At 38.4% G+C, this 16,451-nt stretch overlaps 1 protein-coding gene across 2 annotated transcripts in view; it reads right to left on the bottom strand.

The window, feature by feature from the left end:
• Positions 1 to 12,138: 12,138 nt before the first annotated feature.
• Positions 12,139 to 16,451, bottom strand: part of UBXN2B (UBX domain protein 2B) — a 40,082-nt gene continuing 35,769 nt past the window's right edge. For both annotated transcript variants that reach the window (XR_010577299.1, XM_005563369.4), the window contains one exon: positions 12,139 to 16,242. Coding sequence is in view for 1 of the 2 variants with exons in the window: in XM_005563369.4 (XP_005563426.1) it covers positions 16,080 to 16,242 (163 nt within the window). In the remaining variant the exon portion in view is untranslated. The remainder of the gene's footprint in view (positions 16,243 to 16,451) is intronic.

Below are 16,451 nucleotides of genomic sequence, written 5' to 3'. Positions count from 1 at the left end.
AACCCTGACTCTACTAAAAGTACAAAAATTAGCTGGGCATGGTGGTGCTCACCTGTAGTCCCAGCTACGTGGGAGGCTGAGTTGGGAGATCACTTGAACTGGGAGGCAGAAGTTGCAGTGAGCTGGAATCATACCACTGCACTCCAGCCTAGGTGACAGAGCAAGACCTTGTCTCAAAAAAAAAAAAAAAAAAAAAAAAAGAAGAAATGTTGAGTATTCTGTTGCAGTTGTTTGCAATGCTGTAATATTTCTTTCTCCTTCTCCTGCAATCTTCTTTTGTTAACACTGGCTACCAAAATCAAGAAGGTTTTGTGTACAGAGTTTTGTGTTTTTTCTTCTAGGCTTTTCTTTTTGGGGAGGGTAGGATGGGTGCAGAAACCACAGAGGTCTCTAAGTTTGGCATCTGTGTCAAGGTAGTATGAATAGGAACCACATATGAGGGCACAGGGATTATCATAAATCAAACTGATTAAATAGAAACAAGGAGTTTCAGGTAAGGATGCTAATGAAAATGAGGTCTCCTGGGGGTCTGGGGGAATGTTTGGAAGGGCTTTTCACTTCCACAGGACGTAGGATGGGACCTTATCTAGAAGTTAAAAGGAAGAGAAAGCACAGCTACTTCTGGTAGAATTTGTCTATTTGCCTGTCTCTGTCTCTCTCTATCTCTCTGCCTCTCTCTCTCAAATACGTAAATATCTTTACATAACTTTTAATGTTATTACCCTGCAAAACATTATTAGCTTCTATTTCATTTTACAAATGGAGACACTAGACACTAGAACTCTTGAGTAACTTTTCCAGAGCCATCCAGGAATGAGTAACAGAGCTAGGAATTAACTGAGATCTGTCCAACTCAAGGGCAATATTTATTTCACCAGGCTTCACCAAAGTGACATGAACCCTTCTGGAACTGAGGAAATGCATGCTTATGGAAAGGGGGAGAATGATTGGTGACATATAATCTAAAAATCTCAGTTTGCCATATATTACTGACCCTAATTATTTATTGATCTATATATTCAGATCCCTAAATAAATTAGTAGGAGCTTTCAAAAGAATTAATTACCTTTGCTATATCATCATTTGTATTTTATCTTTCACCACTAGTTCTTCCCCAGAGTCTATTTTCTTGGGTGAATTTACTCCAGAAGACAGAATGTTTCTGCAATTTTCACAGACATTGGAGGAATTAAAAACTAAATATATTGAAAATATGGGGAAACATTCATTATTGATAAATGAGGGGTGAGTGAGAGAGAATGTCAAGTAGGTTGCAGTCAAATGGTAGAATTAAATTACTGGGAAAGTAAGAAAGCCAGTTAAATGGTAATGAATAAAGAGGAGATTGGATTTTAATTACAATTACAAGTAACTGAAACATTTGAAGATTTAAGCTAACAATGAGGATATTGAATTTATTTAAGAAAGAGGTTAAAAAAAATCTTCTTATGACTGTGACAACTAAGGGTGACAGAAGCAAGAGCCCAAATAGAAGAGAGCATTGGAGAGGGGACCTCTGAGGCAATTCAAGTGTTTATGCAAAGAACTTCAGAAGCAAACTTTGGCTTAGACTCTCCTCTCAAACTTTGGCTTAGGTGCAAGATAAAGGAAATATGAGGATATCAGAAGTGTAGGAACATTCAGAGAGAAAAGCGGATTTCTCCCTTACATCCCTTAGTACTGAGAGTGAAAGGTCTATGGTGGGAGGGCATCAGGGGAGGAGAGAGAAAGAGAACAGGGAGAGAAACAGAGAGAGAAGAGATTTTAGGAATGAATGACTAAAGAAGATTATGAAGAGTCAATAAGAAAAAAGGTATTGTCCTAAATGAAGAGCTATAAAGGACAAAGAGGCAGAGATTGTTGAACTTTTCAGAGACAAGAAGACCTAAGAGAGTGAATAATTATGTAATGGGGTACTCAGTGGCATAAACACAAATAACAAAGGATAACTTCACACTGAGTTCTCATAGCGCACAAAGAGATCAAAAGAATCAAGAGTGGAAACAAGAGCGAAATCCAGTGAAAGCTTGAAACAGAGAGGAACAGAAAATAGATCGTCTCTACTAAACACACAAAAATTAGCCATGTGCAGTGGCAGGCGCCTGTAATCACAGCTACTCAGGAGACTGAGGCATCGTGCCACTGCACTCTAGCCTGGGCGACAGAGCAAGACTCCTTCTCAAAAAGAAAAGAAAGAATAGAAAAAAAGTAGATAGGCCAACCCGCAGTATGTTAGTGGGCAAAGAAGCGCAGTAGTTCAATGTTAGAATACATCATATGCATAATGTCATGTAATTTCCATTATCTATCAAGGGTAGGTACTGCCAGATGAGGTTACTGTCACCTGCGTCCATGTGAAGAGACCACCAAACAGGCTTTGTGTGAGCAACAAGGCTGTTTATTTCACCTTGGTGCAGGCAGACTGAGTCCAAAAAGAGAGTTGGTGAAGGGAGATAGGAGTGGGGCCGTTTTATAGGATTTGGGTGGGTAGTGGAAAATTACAGTCAAAGGGGGTTTTTCTCTTACAGGCAGGGGCGAAGTTCACAAGGAGCTCAGTGGTGGAGCTTCTGAGCCAGGAGAAGGAATTTCACAAGGTTAATCGCTCAGTTAAGGTGGGGCAGGAACAAATCACAATGGTGGAATGTCATCAGAACAGGCCATTTTCACTTCTTTTGTGATTCTTCACTTGCTTCAGGCCATCTGGATGTATACATGCGGGTCACAGGGGATATGGTGGCTTGGCTTGGGCTCAGAGACCTGACAGTTACTAAGGCATGGAGTTTAAATGCCTTGAGCAAATGTCACTAGCTGGTAAATGAAGTCAGGTGTCAAACCAGGTCTGTCTCCAAAGCCTATACTCCATCACCATTTAACTTTTGAAGACTTTTTAACTTTAGTATGTATTTTAAGAAACATTTTCTGCATAGCCAAAATATTATTGTATTTCACAAAAATTAATCATAATTTTTTAATATACCCTGGCCATATTTCACAAACCGCCTTCCAAATATCATTTACAGCTGGTCTATACAAACTAGGATCCTGTCCAAGCCACACTACTTACCTCTCCAATGTAGAGGAGTCTCTTTTTTTTCAATGAGACTGATCTGTCCTGTAAAGCGTTTCACCTGGATTTGTCTAATTGTTTCGTTGTGGCAACTGTTTCTTCTTCTATAATTTTCCTATAAACTGAAAGTTACATCTAAAGTCTTGATAGGTTCAAGTTAAGTGTTTTAGTTGAAAGTGCATCATAGGTAATGTGTATACACCATAGGCAATTCATTAGGAGATGGATAACACCTGGTTGTTCTACCATTAGGGGTGCTAAGTTTGGCCTACTACACGGACACCCTCAATATTTTTATGTTTTGACATTAGCTATATTACATTTCTGAAAATGCCAATCATATTCAGTCAAGTATTCCTCACCTATACTGCAGGAGATCACAGAAACCGTGACTACATGATACTGATGTCTGGGTAATTTCTAATTCTTATTTGAACAGGTAACTTTGATCCTCTCCCTTCATTTTATTAACTCATCTAAGATACTGGCATGGGTTCTTTCCCAGGGCCTATACACCCCCTGGTGGAGACAAGAACAAGTAACCAAATTCCCATATCCTGATGACCCGATGTTAACTTGTCAAAAGGTAACTACAGTAGCACCTTGATTTTGTAAAGATTAACAGGCTCTATGACCTTAAGTATTCATTGCCAGATAATGACATGTTGGGGGGGGGGAACCATAGTTCGTCACTCATTGTTACCTGATGTGGCTCCTCGCCCATACATACCTGTGAGTAGGTGGAAAACACACAGCTCCTTGTCTTACAGCCTGGGTTGTTGCATCAGATCCAAGTCACTTTGTCAAAGAAGTGAAAATGTAATGAACAATAGTACTCTTGATATTTCTAATTGCTGCCAACCAGTGATATCTGATGTAGTCTTCTCTTTTCTGGCTTACAATTGAATAAGAATACCAGATTCTTGCACTAGATCAATGTAAAAAAAAGAATTTGATATTCCTATCTCCAGTTAAAGAAAAACATAATATTCTTATAGAATTAGGGCCAGTGCCTTTCAAATATTCTGCTTTTTCTGCCACATCATTTTTGATGTAATAAAGTTTCTACGATAGGTTTGAAAAACAAAACAAAAACAGCAAGCATTCAAGGAAAATATATCAAAACACTAAAACACATTAGAACACTCCATACAAGAAAGTTAAATAGAACCCAAACTACCAAATCTTCATACATTAACATTTCATCTGAGGATGCTTTTGGCAGTGAGGACAAAAATTATATTTGCTGCATAGCCTTCAGAAAATTACTTAATATGCTGAATACTCACCATATTTGCTGAATATCCTTTAGAAAACTACTTACTCCTTTATAATAATCTACAAAATGAATATTTCAATATCTCTATACCTACACTGCTAATTACTATTAAGAAATAAGAACAATGTTTGTTACCCAAAACTGTAGGACAATGGAAACTGAACTATGCCAACCAGAAGGAGATACTGACTTTGTCTCTACTCACAATATGATTCTTCACGTCACTTAACTTTTACCCATGAAAATAATGGGGATAAGATTTATTCTGCTTATCTCCGCGGGTTCTCGTGGAAGCCATATTTTTGAAATAATGAATTTTGTATAGAGGAAAGAGCTTTATAAACTTAAGTGCTGACATAGTAGAGATATTTCAGGATTTATGTTTATATAGGATTTCACATTGCTGGTGTTTATAGATACATCTCCATTTACCAATTAGATGACCCCAAGTGTTTAATGTAAACTGATATTTGTAGTTAAGTCATTCAGACTACACTTAAAGGGACTTGATAGAGAATCATCAATAAACAACTATTTTATTTTGCAGTTGAATTGGCACCAATATCAATGTTATTTTATGTAAAGATATTCCTGATGAAAGCTGTCTGTGTTATAGGGCTTTGCTTTTCTAATCCTCTAGTGAGCCTTGTTAGAGCTGACGGTGCCCCACCTCTGCCCTGCTACTGGCAAGATTCCATTCACACTTGGTACTTCTCCTGACATGTTACTGTCAGGATAAGGCAGGAGACCACCCCTCATATCGTCTTATGCCCAATTTCTGCCTCCAAAGAAAGAAGAAGTAAAAACTAAAAGCAGAAATGAAATCCACAGGCAGATAGCCCGGCGCCGCACCCTGGGCCTGGTAGTTAAAGATCGACCCCTGACCTAATTGGTTCTGTTATCTATAAATTATAGACATTGTATAGAAATGCACTGTGAAAATCCCTATCTTGTTTTGTTCCGATCTAATCGCCCATGCATGCAGCCCCCAGTCACGTGCCCCCTGCTTGCTCAATCAATCACGACCCTCTCACATGCACCCCCTTAGAGTTGTGAGCCCTTAAAAGGGACAGGAATTGCTCACTCGGGGAGCTCGGCTCTTGAGACAGGAGTCTTGCCGATGCCCTCGGCCAAATAAACCCCTTCCTTCTTTAACTCGGTGTCTGAGGAGTTTTGTCTGTGGCTTGTCCTGCTACAAGGAGAACTCAATGTTCCAAGGAAAGTTCCCAGTGAGTCAGAAAGTTTTGGAAGTAATATTTAGAAGTATATGGAGAACAATGAGAAAAAAGAACCTAAGAGGAATGGAAGTGGAAGTTTATGGAATGTTTGGAACTTTATATGGAAAGTTTATGAAAGTTTATTGAAAGTTGGTTGGAGATTTAGAAATATATGAATAAAACAAAAAACCGCCACCACTACTCCACTCTATTTACATATAGTATGAAGGTTTTTAAATATTTTGGCATATTTACAATGAGTAAAAGCAAACACCAACTTGCTTACAGCAGGAAGAATAATGAGGAAATAAACATGTTTTTGCATATACTTAAATGCAATTATCTAAGTAAAATCTTAGCTTTGATTGGTGAACCATCAAATGTGGTAAAAAGTGGAATTAGGGGATCTGTTTGCAGGTATAAAATAATAACTTGTCATAAATTTAAAAACTTTTAGAAATGCAAACATCTTTTATAATTGTATTATTTTCACTAATAGATTAAGGTAGCTCCTCCTAATTTAAAACTAATTTATAGAAAGAAAAAAATAGAGTTTGTGTGTCATCCAGTGATCCTTTGCATTTGAGAAGGTCGGATCACATTAATAATATATGCCATGCACTCACTGTGGCAGGAACATGACCTGGAAACCCATCAAGGCTTCTTTTTGTTATTTTCATTACATCCAAAATGAAAGGATTGAGATGCTTGTGGGTAGAGTCCTATGTTAAAAGTAATTTCTCATTTTAAGAACTAAATATAGAGAACTGCTGATCTCTTGTAAACTTTAGTGCCATTTTAAATGTGAAATATACTTAAGATTTTTATTTGTAATAAGTAATAAAAACCTATGGAAATTAAGTAATTACTGGTTGAATAACATGCATAAAAGGGTGCTTTTAAGAACTATCCGGAGGAATTTATATCTTTTTTTTCTGAAAAATAATTCCAGAAAGAACATTGAAACTCATGCATGTTTGCAGATACCCTTGTCTGTTTATAAAGGTTATTTGGAAATCTGTAACTCCAGGTCATTTCTACTGCCTTTGCTTGCATGGAAGATTGCATAAGTGAGTTAATTTAGAGAACAAAAACAATGTATAATGACAAGTGAGAATTTTCTTTGTAAGTTCAGCCAAATTCAGTGGGTAGCCAAAGTCAACAGCTACTTGAACTTGTTTGATTTCAGAGGCATGAGTGCGACATAATTAAAGTCTCTAGTGTCATCTAATTTTCTGCAGTTTTTTATTTAAAAAATTATTGCATAGATTTAGGATCTCATTAACTCCTCTTTCACATTTTTTGGGTGTCAGTAGTCAGGTAACAAATAAATGATGATGTGATATTACATTCAAAGCCTGAAAATGTTGGAATATGTGAAACTTAATAAAAATAAATTGAAAAATGTATATTACACAGCCTTGTATTATATAGCCTGCATTATATAGAGAGAGATTATATATAAAAATAAAACCTATAATAATCATACTGTAAGCAATCAGATTGCGTGACAAGTGGCCAGGAAACTTTGGTTGTTTCATAGTAAAAAAAAAAAAAAAAAATAGTTACTGAACAGCTTGAGGGTTTTCTATAATGTCTTCATAGCAGTGTTCTTCCTTATCTCTAGACTTCTAGAATCACAGCAGTTACTACTATTGGAATTAAGAAAATCATAGGTATTTCACACACTGTGGGTTCTTATATAGGCATTCCTTTGGCTTTTTCTTCCCAGTTCTACCATGGGGAACTGCCAAGGACACTTCACTTAAAGCTATATAGATATTACCAACACCCAGAAATGAACCAACACCCCTTCTAAAATGCCTTTGTCCTCCCTTTAAAACCCAATCAAAACACATATATATAAAATATATAGTATATTTTTTATGTGTGTGTGTATATATATAGTTTTTTAAGACAGGGTCTTGCTCTGTCACCCAGGAGGGATTGCAGTGGCATGAAACTGGCTCACTGCAGACTCAACCTCCTGAGTTCAAGCGATCCTCCCACCTCAGCCTCCTGAATAGCTGGAACTGGAGGCATGTGTCACCGCATCCTGCTAATTTTTAAAAATATTTGGTAGAGACAGGGTTTTGCCATGTTGCCTAGGCTGGTCTTGAACTCCTGGCCTCAAGCAATCCTCCTGCCTCGGCCTCCCAAACTGCTGGGATTACAGGCGTGAGCCCCTGTGCCCAGCCAACATACGTTTTCTATCATCAGCATCAACTTTGATGGCACTACTCTCTCGTTTAAAAAAACATTAATGTATATATTTTCTCAAGGTCCAGAGGGTTCTATTCTTCATTTACTGATTGATTACTAATTAACTATTTGCTGAGTGATTGCTATATGTAAGACATTATTCTAGGCTCTAGGGACACACAGTGGAGAGTCTGAGGGAATGGGAAAGGATGTTAGTCAAACAAGTTAACAAGAAAATATCAGGTGTTGCTAATGCTATGGTAAACAGTGTAGAAAGTAACAGAGAGAAAAGAGATGACTTTAGATTGAGGCATCAGGGAAGGCCTTTCTGAATAAATTACATTTATTAAGCTGAGGTCAGAAGGACAAACTGTGTAACAGAGTGTCATTTACCCTAAGTAACATGCTGCATGCAAATACAGGACTGTGTTCTTGGTAGGCCCTCAATAAGTGATAAGTCCAAGTAATCATCCTGGCCGGGCACAGGGGCTCACACCTGTAATTCCAGCACTTTGGGAGGCTAAGGTGGGCGGATCACTTGAGGTCAGGAGTTGAAGACCAGACTGGCCAACATGGTGAAAACCCGTCTCTACTAAAATACAAAAAAAATTAGAAAGGCGTGGTGGTGCATGTTCGTAATTCCAGCTACTTGGGAGGCTGAGGCAGGAGAATCGCTTGAACCCGGGAGGCCGAGGTTGCAGTGAACAGAGATCGTGCCACTGGACTCCAGCTTGAGCAACAGAGCAAGACTCCATCTCAAACAAACAAAAAAAAGCAAAACAAAACCCCAAAATCATGTACTCTTTATCGCAAATGTACCACACACATGCTTAATATTAAATAACATAAAATTAGATTAGTTTGGGTTGCCATAGAATACCAATGCACACAATATTCTAGATACTAACATCTACTCACATTACAAATACTTATAATAGGCTTTCAAGGGGGAAAAGAAAACCCTCCTAGCCTCAATATTATGTATTTTATAAGTACATGTGTAAAACATGGTATTTGCATGTTATTTTACTGTATTAATAAAAACGACCACCTCATCCCCTGGAATGTTGAACCTGTTAGTTTCTAGAAAGGATGAGCATTTCTTTCTACAAGATGTCACTTCATCCTACTACCCTCTTTCTCAAAAGCCCACATACAGTCACAAATTCCAGGCTAGGGCGAGCAGGACCTCCACTTGTATCAACTAGTTCATGCTTTCACTTTCAAGTCTACTGATGATCTGAATATCTGTAGTATTTACAGTTGCTACATTTTAATCAACATAGATGCTTATAGGAAACTAAACATTATAGTGTTTACCATTCCTGATAAAAATGATAAAATGTGTTTTTAAACAAGCCTTTCCCACAAAGATAAAACTGAAGAATAAAATAGGGAAGACGTTAAATACAGAAACTATGAGGAAAGACCTTTATAATTAAGAATGTTCTAAAGAGTACGTTGAGGCCGGGCGCGGTGGCTCAAGCCTGTAATCCCAGCACTTTGGGAGGCCGAGACGGGCGGATCACGAGGTCAGGAGATCGAGACCATCCTGGCTAACACGGTGAAACCCCGTCTCTACTAAAAAATACAAAAAAAAAAAAAAAAAAAAACTAGCCGGGCGCGGTGGCAGGCGCCTGTAGTCCCAACTACTCGGGAGGCTGAGGCAGGAGAATGGCGTGAACCCGGGAGGCGGAGCTTGCAGTGAGCTGAGATCCGGCCACTGCACTCCAGCCTGGGCGGCAGAGCGAGACTCCGTCTCAAAAAAAAAAAAAAAAAAAAAAAAAAGAGTACGTTGAAAGATACACAATGTAAGGAAAACACAAACCAAAAATCAATACAAAGGCATAAAACAGAAAGGACATATACTCATTTTAAATATTCTTCTATCTCCAAGATTAAAGTGAGAAAAGGCACTGGCTTAAATATTGACACTAATTGTGAGCAGTTTTAAACACTATTTCCAAGCCAGTGTAAACTGAAGGTGGTAAAGGACAGTAAAGAGAGTTTTGTGAGGAAAAATCTTTAATTTCTTAGCCCTCTTTTAATGTTGCCTGATTACCACACACACCTTAACTCAATAATAATGGTAAGCCATCAAAAAGCACTGTATTGGTAAGTATGTGTGAAGTCTTCAAGTCCATGCTAATAAGTTAGTTAACTGTTACACCCTCCAAAGAAAGCAAGAAGTATTGTGATACAATCAACAAAACAGTGGTTTACCAGCATTCTCTTTCCCTGTAGCTTTCCTTTGAGTAGCTGCACTTGGAACTGTGCCAGTGAATCCACATGAAATCAAACTATAGGACTCAAAGGGAATTTTTAGGTAGCCACTGCCAAGGATGATTCTGAATGTCTCTGCTTTATATAAAAACATTTATCTAAAGGAAAATGAATCACCAAGTTAAAACTTTCTAAAAGAGCATTTTCCCCTGCACAGATCCCCAGGTCATAGCTATAAATTCCAAAGAGGCAAAACTGTTAAGCTAAGTGGATTAGAACTAGTTATTAGTGCTAGGACACACATGCTATTTTCATGGGCTATAAAACACACACACACACATACGGTTACACATGTGCACTAGGGTTCTTTTTATAAACTGAGTTAAAAGATTTAATTAAAAACTTTACAGAGGATTATAGAAATTATTAGCCCTCATGACAATATTGGCCACATATACATCATTCACATCATTGATCAGGGACATTCTTAAGGGGCAAACACTAACAGAGGATATAGAAATAAATTATTTAAGCAGATAGTGAGGGCAAAAGAGTCCTCGATGGAACTTCCCTTCTAACAAAAAGCAGCCCTAGAAATCATTTTTTTTTTTTTTTTTTTTTTTGAGACGGAGTCTCACTCTGTCGCCCAGGCTGGAGTGCAGTGGCGATCTCTGCTCATTGCAAGCTCTGCCTCCCAGGTTCACACCATTCTCCTGCCTCAGCCTCCAGAGTAGCTGGGACTACAGGCACCCGCCACCACGCCCGGCTAGTTTTTTGTATTTTTCAGTAGAAACGGGGTTTCACCGTGTTAGCCATAATGGTCTCGATCTCCTGACCCTGTGATCTGCCCGCCTCGGCCTCCCAAAGTGCTGGGATTACAGGCGTGAGCCATCCCGCCCGGCCGAAATCATTTCTTTTCTAACAAAGAGCAGCCTGAAAGATCGAGCTGCAAACATAGGTAAGGAAGCTAGAGGCTTGCATGGGAGGATGCCTGCAGCTGCACCAATAGAAAAGGGTTACCTGGGGGCCAGACAGGTTCACCATGGAAACTCCATCTTCCCTTTTTTGTTAGCATGCGTACAGTAAGAAAGAAATGGGCAACATGGAGAAGCTCAGGCAGAGAACCTATCTGCATAATAAAAGATTGGGGTGGTGACTGCTAGAGATTTACACGCTATGCAGATGGCACACCTGTTCCTAACCAGTTGTTTGCACCCTATGTACATCAGACACTACCTCCCCACTAACTCATCTATAAAACCCCCTGCATTTCACTGCGGATCAGCAACCAATCTTTCCAGGACCTCTCTTGGCAGCAGAGAGCTCTTCTTACTTTCGCCTATTAAACTTCAGCTCTTCACCTCACTCTGTGTGTCCGCATCTTTGATCTCTGTGGCTGTGAGACAACGAACCTTGGGTGTCACCCCAGACAAGGCCACTTCAACGTGATGCACTTTTTAACAATATACGTTGCATGAACCCCAAATACCTGAGACAGGTCTCAGTTTAGGAAGTTTCTTTTGCCCAGGTTAACGATGTGCAAGTGTGACACAGCCTCAGCAGGTCCTGATGACATGAGCCCAAGGTGGTCGGGGCACAGCTTGGTTTTAGACATTTTAGGGAGACACGAGACATCAATTAATACATGTAAGGTGAACACTGGATCAATACAGAAAGGCAGGACAACTCGAAGTGTGGGAGAGGGCTTCCAGGGCATAGGTAGATAAGAGAAACGGTTGCATTCTTTTGAGTTTCTGATTAGCCTTTCCAAAGGAGGCAATCAGACAGGCCTTTATCTCAGTGAGCAGAGGGATAACTGAATAGAATGAATAGGAGGCAGGTGTGCGCTAAGCAGTTCCCAGCTTGACTTTTCCCTTTGCTGAGTGATTCTGGAGTCCCAAGATGTACCTTCCCTTCACAGTGGTGACAAGGTTTTCAGAAATTCATTGTGGCAAAAAAGCAGCAGCTGAGCCTTTTTATTTGGGTAGAATAAAAACAGAAACAGTAACAGGAAATTCACCAGTTCCTTCTCTGTCCCTGAAAAAGGTGCACCAAGGGAAATTAAACCACAGGAAATGTTATTCATGTTAAAACAATCTATTCAGCCACTCAAAACTACAAATCAAAGAAAATTGGAAAAACCTTTCCAATGAGTTTCAGTGAAAACACTCTTTATTAGTAAGCAGACATTTCACACTTTCTGATTACATACATCATGCAAAATGACTTCACACATGGTTGTCTGTTCATTGTGACATCTTTTTTGAGATGATTATAAATTTAAGATGACTGCAGTAGTAAAAATAATTCATGAAAATGACTCTCAATGAAGCAAAACACTACATAGCACACATGAAATACTGTTCATCCCTCCTGGATGTTTAATTCTCTCCTAATGTAAATCTCTATTTTGGAAGACTATTATATACAAAAATGGCAGTTGTTTTTGTATGTGCATCTGTAGGCACTCAAATGATAAAAACAAGAAAATTTCAAATAATTTTACAAGGTTTAGTTGTTTTTCCTGTTTTGTTAATCCAAAACAGGACAATGCCCTTTGATTTACAATGTTCAATTCTTTTAAGAAATCATTTTCTTCGGAAGATGATTTTGATCCATGAAAAAGTTGTTTTACCCCTGGTAATCTTTTTAAAATGGGGCTGGCTGTTACATTATGCAAGTTGTTTTCAATGAGTGAAAAGGAGTAGAGCTTATTTTGAGAATTCCTCTCAATTATGGCTCTGAGAAAACTTCTCTGCAGTGGTGGGCTCACCACTTTCATCCTGTGGTAGTTCTGGTAGCACTCCCAGTATCAAAACCCTAGCACAGGTAAATTCACCTCTTTAAAATAAGTAGTGACCCTGGAGAAAGATGAATTCCAAATCTAGTAGCATATTCAAGTCATATGGCAGAGAAATAGGCATAAAAGACTTTTTTAGGTACTTGGGGTGCTGCTGTAACAAATACCTAAAAATGGAAAAGTGGCTCTGGAATTGGGCAGTAGGTAGAGGCTGGAAGAATTCTGAGGAGCATGCCAGAAAGAAGCTAAATTGCCTTAAACAGACTGTTAGTAGAAATATGGAATGTTAATGCTAGAGCGGCCTTGAAGGAAGAAAGGAGTATAATAGACAATACCTCAATTGCCCTACAGTATCTAAATCATCATGAATAGACTGTTGGTAGAAAATGAGGAATATGTTATTGGAAAACTGGAGGAAAGGGGTCCTCATTACATAGCAGCAAAAAGCTAAGCTGAATTGTGTCCTGCAGTTATGTGTAAAGCAGAACTTTTAAGTGATGACTTCAATATTTAGCCGAAGATATTTCCAAGCAAGCTGTGGAAGGTACAGCCTGCTGTCTTCTTGCTGATTATAGTAAAATGTGGAAGGAGGTAGATAAATTAAGGGAAGAATGTTAAATATAAAGAAACAAGGACTTGATGATTTGGGAAATTCGTGGCCTGTTCAAATGGCAAAAGCCACTAAAACTAAGAGATTTAGTCAGGCCAGCCTTCTCTAGAGAAAGTGATGAAGGTATGGCTGTATAACCTTTTGCTAATACTTCAGAAACATCAAAAGGTCTGAGTACCAGGTCACACAAAAGGCTCTTTGAAGACATTAAGGGTGTGAATCATAGATCCTCTCAGCTATTTCACAAAAAGCCAAAAATAGAGAGAGGATTTTCTAGGAAAGATATGTGAGGAGCCTCCTATCTAAATGAGTGCATCCCCATGACATATGTAAGAGACCCACAAGTTTCCTGACAATGTTATAGCAGCAGAAGCACCACCATTTTTAACAGAAAGCTGTAGAGAGTATAAAAGAAACTGAGAAGCTGATACACAGTTGCAAATGTGTGCTACCTTTTGTGAAAAAGATGACTCTGAGACAGTCACAAGCCCAGAGAAATGAGCAGTGAGCTGAAGATTACTCCTAGACCTTGAAACTTAAAGGAGGATGCCTGGCTGGTTTTGTAAATTGATTGCTGCTCATGGCTCCTTTTTTCATCCAAATTTCTGCTTTTTGAACAGGAATGTGTATAACTGTTACTGTATGCCTGTCATGCCAGCATACTTGGGAGCAGATAACTTGTTTTCTAGGTTCACAAGTGCACAGATGGAGAGGAATTATGCCCCAGAAATCACACCCCGATCCTCTCAAACTTAATTTAGATGGCTTTAATGTGAGATTTGAGACTTTTGATTGGTGAGACTCAGATAAGATTTTGGATTTAGAGTTGATACTGTAATAATGGTTTGTGACTTTTGAGCACCTATGAGTGAGGTAAATTTATTTGTGATGAATCTGAATCTTTAACACAGGGGTGGAGCTGGGGGTGGGGGCGAACTGTAGTAGGCAAGAATAATGTTCTACGTAAAATGTTAATGTCCTAATCTCCAAACCTATATGTAACCTTAGATGGTAAAAGAGATTTTGCAGACATAATTAAGGTTACTATGGATTTCAAGATGAGGAGATAAGCCTAGATTATCCAGTGGGCCTAATTTAATCATTAGTCCTGCAGAGAACCTCTCCAGGCTGGTGTCAGAGAGATGTGATAACAGAAGGGTCATAGAGATGAAACAGTGCTGGTTTTTAAGATGGAAGGAGGCCACAAGCCAAGGAATGCGGATGTCCTCTAGAAGGTGGAACGACAAGGAAATGATTCTCCTATAGAGCCTCGTAAAGGAATGCAACCCTGCCAACAAATTGATCTTAGCACCGCGAAACCCATTTGGACTCCTAACCTATAGAATTGTTAAGATAATAAATTTGTGCTATTTTAAGCCACATTTTGTAACTTGTTATGGTGGCAATGGAAAAACTAACCAGGAGTGATAACTAAGGATGAAATGGTGTCTGGGAAGAAGGAGAAGCTTCTGGCTTCAGCAGAAATGCAAACATTTATGCTGGTAATTCTTTAGATCTAGTCTATACGACAGAACTTACATTCCTATATTTCTACACTAGTCTTGTTCTGGAGAAGACATTCTAGGTTGAGCACATAAGAATAGTGTTTAGTGTATATAGTGAGTTTCCTAGAAAAATGTGTTGAATGAACAAATGAATGTGATCAAGGCAAGCTCTGGGAGGAACTGTAATTACTTGATTTTAAAATGTTGTTGCTGTTTACCATATCTTCTTAAGAACTGCTGACATTTAGGCTAGGCGTGGTGGCTCATGCCTGTAATCCCAGCACTTTGGGAGGCTGAGATGTGTGTATCACCTGAGGTCGGGAGTTTGAGACCAGCCTGACCAGCATGGAGAAATCCCGTCTCTACTAAAGCTACAAAAATTAGCCAGGCATGGTGGCGCATGCCTGTAATCCCAGCTACTCGGGAGGCTGAGGCAGGAGAATCTTTTAAACCTGGGAGGTGGAGGTTGTGGTGAGCGGAGATCATGCCATTGCACTCCAGCCTGGGCAACGAGAGCAAAACTCCATCTCAAAAAACAAAACAAAAAAAAGAATTGCTGACGTTTTATGTGTTTCTGTTTAAGTTCGCAACAGTCATAATTCTGTAAAATACAAGGCAAAACTGTAGTTTCTGATACTAGTAATATATCTAAATCAGTAAGTAAAAAGGATGTGTAAAATCTTAATAGGAGAAATAATTATTGTATGATCAAACAATTTCAAAATCAAAATAGACACGTTTCAGTATATATTACAGACAAATTTTCAACGTTATTTGATCAAAAGATTTCTTAATGGCTGTTGGTCAATGCTGCATCAAGAAACTTTAGTGCAAATTTTACCAAACGCATTTATCAAAAAGGGGTTTTGTTCATTCTTTTCTGCAAACAAATGTTACATTAACACTAAGCATGTAACAAACTGATTTGCCTAGAAATCCAAAAACTATCAACATAAAGCCAGTCTTTCAACTAAAAACTCAAACATACTTATCTCAAGGTCTATTCCTAATCCAAATTTGTCTATATTCAGGTTGGAAGACAGAATAACAATAAAACCAAAATCTATCTGTAAAAATAATAAAAATAATTTGGTTGTTTTTAGTGCTGGAAGTATTGTTCTTATTAATATGGCACATCATCTATTCCCACATGCTACTGCATGGACAGGAACAATATTATTTTAGTTGCTGGAGTAACACAGTGTTAAGAATATCCGCTTCTAGCAGTGTCAGGCTTTCATCTGTTAGCTCTTTATTTGGAAATGAAGTCACAAGAATAAAGTCAAGAGCCGCAAATTCAGGACGAGACTGTACAATAAAGTTCCGGACATCCAGGATCCTGAAGAAATGAGATAAAAAAAATTTGTAATATAAAAAACCATATTTTCATGTAAACTTAAAATTGAATCATAATAAAAATCACAAAATTTTAATCTTCATATAAAGGTGTTGTAACTTTCTTTAATGTATAGTATTTCAATTGAAGGATTTATCTTAGGCTTCAGTTAAAATGTAAAGTAACTTTAGTGTGTACTTAACATTTACTTT

Source organism: Macaca fascicularis, chromosome 8, assembly GCF_037993035.2.
Source record: "Macaca fascicularis isolate 582-1 chromosome 8, T2T-MFA8v1.1".
Lineage (NCBI taxonomy): Eukaryota > Metazoa > Chordata > Mammalia > Primates > Cercopithecidae > Macaca > Macaca fascicularis.
The sequence above is the reverse complement of the archived record's forward strand: the minus strand, read 5'-3'. Positions and strand labels throughout refer to the sequence as shown.